The 8,410-nt window shown below is 43.5% G+C and overlaps 1 protein-coding gene across 1 annotated transcript; it reads right to left on the bottom strand.

The window, feature by feature from the left end:
• Window positions 1–1,798: 1,798 nt before the first annotated feature.
• Window positions 1,799–2,581, bottom strand: LOC143363095 (uncharacterized). The gene has a single exon (XM_076803712.1). It carries the CDS (start codon window positions 2,579–2,581, stop codon window positions 1,799–1,801), a length of 783 nt encoding a protein of 260 aa, XP_076659827.1.
• Between the last annotated feature and the right edge of the window lie 5,829 nt (window positions 2,582–8,410).

Here is an 8,410-nt window from a genome sequence, read left to right as displayed (position 1 = left end):
CTACCGACCGACGGCCTCGAACCCTACGCGATCCTATCACGATTTCCGGCGATACGAGGGAACGTCTTATCGCGACGCGAAATACGACCGATACGCGAAAAATGCTAGCCGAGCCAACGCGAAATTAGTGCGAGAAGGAAAGCCTGATCGGCACTTACCACGCGGTACTACTGCTACCCGGATCTTGGTGCGGCAGCTCCCTTAGACGTCGTGGCAGGCAGCGACGCAAAATCTTACTTTGAAAATTAAGCAGTGGTTAAGCGACTATTCTCTACTACGGCCGTTGACACAGTGCCCTGGTTCACGAAAATTCGCTAACGCGGAAGCGAGGCGTCCCCCACTTTCCTAATTTCCCCGGCTCCCGCGCGACGCTCGGACCTATCACTACCACTCGCGCGGCAGGGCTGTACCCGGCGGTCCGGGGCCCTCGGCATCCAACTTAGTGACTACTTTTCCGTCGGTGCTCCTCGGTGATTGGCGGCATCCCTCGGCGGAAGATGTCGAGCTGCTCCCGCGTCGGACCCTCGCTGCTTTTCGGGGCGAGGCGGCGTCGGGGCTGAGATGTTCATTCTCTCCGGTCCGTATGGCCGCGGCGGCGCCTCCAGGCTGGTTAACCCGAGCTGGACTCCTCCGTCGAACGCCTGCTGCCGGAGATCCCTGGCAGCGGTCCCCCGAGCGCTCCTTCGCGAAATTTCCCGCGCTCTTGGGAGACAGGAAAGGGTTCCGGGTCCCCCTGGGACCCGGCTACGGTCCTGTAACCTCGCGTCGCGCCCAGTGGCGCGGCATTCAAAACGCGTTACTCTACCAATTTGGGGTCCCCGGACTGTCCCAGGGAGAGCGATCGCAACAGCCATAATCGTGGTGACGCTGCCAAAGGGCGACCCGGTCTCTTAATTCCTATTCCGAGGGACGTAGGCAAACTGCCACGTCACAAGATATATTAATGAAAAATTATGTATGTAGACATCTAATTGAAGCTGATTTAATTTAGCTGCTAGCCAAGGATACGGCATTGTATCGGGATAACATTTCATTGCATTAATCAACTCATAATAATACTGTTTTGACATTTGTTCGAAATTACTTTCGGTGGTAATCCTGGTAGTAAAGCATTCTCGGAAAAATAGGTATCTGAAATAATTAAAAATATTTGTGAGTCTATATAAAGTTTAGAGTACTAAAATAATACTATACAATACTGCATGGAAGATATTATTGATTATAACATAAAGTTATTTGTTTTCCATGCGTATCTTATTTCTCTCGTATCTATATATAATAACATTACAATTTATCATAACACGAGAAATATATAATGTACGATGTGCAACTTGGAATAAATTATACTGTTTCAAAATGAACCAGCACAGCGATAACCCACTGGGACATTCCCAATATGTTATCGTCTTCTTCATCCGTCGATGATTCGTTGGAAACGTCCATGGCCTCCAATGGCATTCGGTAACATTTTGCCCTAACATCTTCCTGGCTAACATATGTTATTTCAGTGCTCGAAGTATCGCATTTAAAAATTTCTAATGCTGGAGATGACAAGGCGATATCACAGAATTCATCAACTTGTAGAAATCTGTGTACACCTAAGCGAAAAGAATTTTCATGGGGACTAATAGATGAAATTATACAAACTGTACCATCGTGTAAAATGCAGCAATTATCGCGTTCGTCTGTGCCAAGCAATAAGTTATGAATTTGAAGTTTGCGGTAAGAAATAGCACTACTACTATTGAGAAACATCATAGATGCCTGAATGGTGGTTGAAGAATCACCACCTCCCTTATTACTGCCATGATGTTCTATCTCTTGTTGAACTCAATTGTTGAAGGGGTTGTCCTGGCTTTCTGCAATATTTTCTAAAAATGGACATTTTGATTTCATACGGGAAAGCAGAAAATGAATCTAATGTACCAAAACGTCTGACGTCATCCGCCAAGTGGAGAAGACCGTGGACATTATAAGAATTAAAAGTTGGGCCATAGAACTTTTCACAACGACGAACAAATTGTTGCAAAGCTACTTCTGCAAAGTTTAAATATTTGCTAACAAAAACCCGTGAAACCATTATTCTTATGGCACTGTGCAGAAACAAGAAGTGTCGATATACATTATCCTTCAGCACTCCATAGGTGACAAATGGACCAGTATACAAAAGAAATTGCCGAAATTCTGTTGCTTGAAATTTGGAAAATAAATCTATTGATCTAGGACGCCTTGCAAACTCGGATGGACAATATTTATTGATCCCTCTCATTCTGTCTGAGATTGTGAAAATTTGTCGAGAAGATAATTTTGAAAATGGGGAATATTTGCCACACACCCAGGCAGATAACAATTTTTTAATGACACCTAGACATACGAGATGCATATACTCGAATGGCACCTCTGATACCATTCCTATTGGCATCAAAGCTAATGGACTTTGACCATCTTTATGATGATCCTCGTCGGAACACCTGGTATATTCTTCATCACTTCGTAAAGGATGTGTAATACCATTGCAAACCTGACGACCTCTTTCCTGTGTACCACAAACTTTGCACTTGGAACAAAGTTGATGAGACATATGGCCTCTGTGATGAAGAATAAAGGCTCGAGCTGGTGCATCAGCAATAAAACACCTTAATACGACTGGAATTTTTTTCTCGTGGAACGTAATGCTTCCATTTGACATTATCAAGTTTATGTCAGAAACAAAGGGCCTAGCCGATTAAGATGGTCAAAACTGCCCTTAGAGGTTTTTCAATGATTAATGAACCATTCGAAAGCTGACCCAGAAAAACCCCTCCGAGCAAAATTTCAACCCTCTATCTTGCCCGTGAGGGTAGTTACAGGGTAAATTAGATTTCGCGCTTTTCCACGCATTTTCCACACTCTGATGCTTCCTAAAATTCTGAAAAAATGTGGCATATTTTGGATCCTAAGACAGATTTTTGAGAATTTTTTCAGATTTTTTTCTTGCAAACTGTGGTCGCAAAAAATGAAAAACCTCAAAAAAATCGGAACAATGTACATTTCTCAAAAATATGAAAACATGCTATTTTGCTGTTTAGTGCCCCGATAAAGTACCATAACAGGCAGTGTCCGCAATTTTTTTAGATTTTTTCTTGTGGGCACTTTTTGTCCAGACAAGAAAAACCGAATTTTTTCGCCGTTTCTGCTATTAGGAGGAAAGTTACACTTGTTGGTTTTATCGCAGGTATATATTAAGTCATTTTAAACATTATTACATTGAAACAAGTAAGTGTTTGACCTAAGAAATTTTTTAAGAGAAAAAATGGATTGTATTTTGTGCGGTATATACCAGAATGTTCGTAACGTTTACAACATCGCCGGTTGGCACAGCGGTTAGGGCGTCGGAGGGAGTCTCTCGCTGACCTGCATGGACGACGGACGTGCCCTTGAAGAGTCTCTGCGATCGTGCGTTTCTTTTTGCTTTTTGGTCGGTGCTTTATGCGTCCTTCAAGCTTCGTTAGTGTTTTTATCTGTGGTGCTAAATCTACTGATAAGTGTGTATGGTGTTGTGTAAATTTATCCCCCCTGCCTCGGCAGGCCTGAGCCGTTTCTGGCCTCAGGTCTTTGATACCTTCCACCATGGAGTCTCACAGAGCACAGGGCTCCAAGCGGTGCATTTCGCCTGACTTCTCCGACAAGGAGAACGATGAACCTAACCCGACAATTAAGCCGAGGGTGCCGAAAACCCCCCAACTCCACTCGCTCGAGTTGGACAGGCTTTATAAACAATTTATTAAAGAAAATAAGGCCAGCTCCTCCAAAATCGCTCCCAACCTTAAAATGGCGCGCAAGCCAGAACCATCAGCGCCCCTAGTGAACGCGTCCCCAAGTGCGTCCCCTGATGGGCACCCTTCCACACCGGCCGAACTCTGGACTACCCCTAAGAGGACAGCTAAGGCCCATTGCGACCCTTCGGATGCTCCTACAGAGGTCCATAGTTGCAGCTCCAACAGATTTGAGATTCTGGCCGACCCCGAGACGGAACACGTGGACACCGCACCTCCCGCAACAAGCCCAAGGAAAGCACCTAAACCTCCTCCGATCTTCACGATAAATACGGACCTCCATACCATCATTAATACTGCAAAATATCTCAACATCCCCAAAGCTGATTTCACCATCAAGGAAGTTAGCAGTGATAATCACACTATATACACCAGCCAGATCGAACATCATCAAGCCCTAGTAAACAAACTGAAACTGGAAAAAATCCAGCATTACACCTTCACCCCTAAATCACTTAAACCAAAATCTATTCTTATAAAAGGAATAAGAGGAGATTTTAGCCCTGAAGATATCCTGAATGAGCTGAATGAGCTTAACATTCCAAGGGTTAAAATCACCAAACTGTCCAAATTTACATACAACAAGTCGCAGCCTGGCAACTATCACCACCTTATTCAGCTGTCATCCGACAGCAAGCCAGCAGACCTCTTCAAAGTTAAGACGTTAGCACATCAGCGCATTAGATGGGAGCACCTAAGACGCCCAGCCATCTTCCAATGCCAGAAATGCCAGCGGCTGGGACATGCAAGCAATAACTGTGCGATGACATTCAGGTGCGTCAAATGTGCTCAGTCTCATGAACCCGGGAAATGCCCCATTCCCCAACACGAAGACAAAGCGGCCCTCAGATGTGCCAACTGCAATGAATCCGGACACCCTGCATCCTACAAAGGCTGCCCCTACATTAAATTTGCCCTGGAAAAAAAGAAGGCCCACATCAACAACAGTCGCAGTGCGGCCATAACTAGAGTCCGGAAACTAGCCTCAACAGTAAGGGAAAACCTTTCATACGCGCAGGCTGCTACACGGGCGCAACCGCAGCCCCGTCATAAACCCACTCCAGCCCCAGCACCCATAGTTTATGGCACCCGACACGACCCGCCTCTTTCATCACCTAAGATCGTCTTCGGCAACCACGACAACCAGAATAATCAGCAGCACTCCCCTCCGGCATGGATTCTGGACCTCAAAAATGAACTATCTGCACTTATCAATTCTCAACTACAGGCAATAACATCACAAATAACCGCCAACGCTGGAAAAATAGAATTTATCATGAATTCCCTTTTCACTGACTAAATGGCTTCTTCAACCCCCAGTCTTCAAAGATTAATCAACGTTGCTGCCATCAACGTGAACTCCATTATTACAAACGCCCGGAGGCTCGATTTACTTCAATTTATGGAGAAACACAACCACGACATCCTGCTACTGTCGGAGACGAAATTGAATGACAAACACAACATCATCTTCAAAAACCACCTTGTATACAGGACAGACCGCCCCAATTCTTCGCAAGGAGGAGGGACAGCCATCGTCATCAAGAGGGAGCTTCCTCACGAGAAGATCGCCTTTCCCCCCTCATCGGTAAATGAAATCTTAGAGTACACGATAATCAAAATTCCATTAAATAGTAATAAGAATTTATTCATAGTTAGCGTATACGCTAGACCCGATAATAGAAAACTTTTCTATCTTGAATTATATAATCTCTTTGATTCTCTTAATCTACATAGTGATAAAAACCTTTACATTATAGCGGGCGATCTTAATGCTAGACGTAAAGATTGGGGAGACAGGGTAGATAATCAGCGAGGCAGGTACTTAAAGCAATGGGAGGCCTACTTCGGCCTTACATTTAGATTAAAAATATTCACCCCGGCTTTTCCGACCTTCAAACCTGCCAACTCCTTCCTCGATATCTGCCTTGCTGACTCAAGACTAAAATTGATTGATAATATTCATGGGAAAGCACAAACCCTCCCATATGACAGCGATCACTCTGCAATCTCATTTAAATTCGATCTTAATAGCAGCAGCTTGTCTATCTGGCACCCGTTCGCAGAAAGCCACCGTCTCAATTTTAAAGCTACGAACTGGCAGAAGTTCTCCAAAAGACTAGCCAGAAGTTACTCCAGTTACTCCAATAGCCTTCCCTCTTCTCGCAACCTCACGATCCCTGAAATAGACAGCAACCTTGAGCTTATCACCAACACAATATTCTCCACAATGCAGAGAACAGTCCCCAAATTCAAACCATTCAATAATACACATAGATACCTCAATCACAACATCCGCAAGCTCCTAAAAGCTAAAAGCTACCTCGTCTCACTCCTACATAATCTTCACATTTCCGACCCTTACTCATCCAGAAATATCACATCAATCGCCAAAAAAGCCCTCAAAGATACCAACAATGCTTTAAACCTAGAACTCAAGCTCTCAATTGACCGCTATTGGACCAACCAAATCAAGAAAATAAACTTCCGTAAAACAGACTCCTTCTTCCCTAAGATTAATGCGATTTTCCGTTCTAAAAAACCCCCCCAAATCAAAGAATTTCACATCAACTCTCACGATAGCATACTCTCAAGAAATAAATGCGACCTTACGAAGGCACAAAAATCTAACGATAAATTCATTTTTTCCGACCCCCAGGACAAGCTCAATATTATAGGAGCCTTTTATGAATCCATAAACTCACCCCGACACCTCAATTCCAACTCCCATCTTAAGCTTTTGGTTGACTCAGCGGCTGACTCCATCAAAAATCTTTTCACCTCAAACAGAAATTCCTCCACAACATTCACCCAATTCACCAGTGACAACCCTTCCAGCAATCCAAAAACAACTCCACTCGAACCACATCCCTTCTGCAACACCTGGCTAGTTGCAAAAACTCTTAAGAATCTCCCAAATAAAACATCTAGCGGCCTTGACAACATCCCTCCTATCATACTCAAGCATCTTCCTAATTGCATTATACAAGACCTCACAATAATTTTTAATAATGCCTCCAACCATCACTATTTTCCCACAGCCTGGAAGAAAGTTAAAGTGCTTCCGATCATTAAAAAAAATAAGAACCCCTGTGACCCATCCAGTTATCGTCCTATAAGTTTAACTCCTAGCTTAAGCAAAGTTTTTGAGGCCATTATCAATTCCAAGATAGACGACTTCTGTAGGAAAAATAATGTAATTCCGCATCAACAATTTGGCTTCAGACATAAACACTCAACCACCCACGCAATACACAAGCTTTTATCAGACCTCTCACTTCTCATCCCTTCCGGCCAATTTGTAGGCGCAGCTCTCCTAGATATCGAGAAAGCCTTTGACTCCGTGTGGCTTAATGGCTTGCTTTACAAACTTCAAAAGAAGCACTGCCCCACATGGCTTTTACTTCAAATATGGGATATGATTAAAGACAAATCATTCCACACTTGGGACGGATCCCAGCTTTCGTCAGAAATCTTCCATATCAGCGAAGGATTACAGCAAGGAACGGTTAATTCCCCCATTCTTTTTAATATTTTTCTTAGCGATCTCCCTAGGCTATTTAATCTCAACTGTAACACGAACTCTTCCGCCTTAGCGTACGCAGATGATTTAATTGTGTACACTACTAGCAATAAAGCCAAAACCACTCGCGATAATCTAGAATCACTTGTAGAAAAAATCAACCAATATTATATAGCTTGGAATCTGAAATTAAACCCTAATAAAAGTGAAACTATCCTATTTAGAAAACCGCTTGACAACCTCTCCTCAAAAGCTAAGGCAGGCAGCAAAAACTTTGAGATCCGTACCACAACCCCCGGTACAAACAACAAAGAACCCATCCCCCACAGGAAAACGGTTAAATACCTTGGTATTCATCTTGACTACCTGCTGCGCGGCAACGTTCATATTGATATCCAAGTTGATAAAGCCAAAACCGCATTTCAAGCCAATAGCCGAATCTTTTACAACAAGCACATTTCCAACAGAACAAAAGTCATACTATACATGCTTCTCATCAGGCCCATTCTAACCCACTCCGCACCCACTTGGTGGAATATCAACCACACCGTAATGGAAAAAATCCGCAGTTTCGAAAGGAAATGCTTAAGAGCCTGCCTCAAGCTCTACAGATCCCAGCACTCCAACTGGCAACATTTTGTTAAAAACAAAACACTGTACGACACTGCAGATATCCCAAGGATAGATTCCTTCACCATCAAACTCACCAGAGATTATTTCAGCAACCTTCCATTCATTGATAATCCTATTATTCAATCTCTCGCATTACAAGATACTACAACCTCCCAAAAACAAATAGAAACTGGATACACCTCTCCTTAAGCTTTCATCCACTGTGATAAGATAGGTATCATCCAAGACGCAAACAACATAAATTTAATTTACCATTGGAGACGAAATAAAGCTGACAAACGCATCGCGTTCCGCCACACAGACTACTACACCAACAAAGACAAGTTCAAACTCTCCACGGCAATCCCAAAGAATGACTTCGACAACTTCCACCGTCTAGACCTTGAGAGATACTGGTGGCTATCGCGCACTGATACCCATCTATCCGATCTCTACAGTC

Source organism: Halictus rubicundus, unplaced genomic scaffold, assembly GCF_050948215.1.
Source record: "Halictus rubicundus isolate RS-2024b unplaced genomic scaffold, iyHalRubi1_principal scaffold0020, whole genome shotgun sequence".
Lineage (NCBI taxonomy): Eukaryota > Metazoa > Arthropoda > Insecta > Hymenoptera > Halictidae > Halictus > Halictus rubicundus.
Note: the sequence above shows the minus strand (reverse complement) of the source record. Positions and strands in the feature narration are given on the sequence as shown.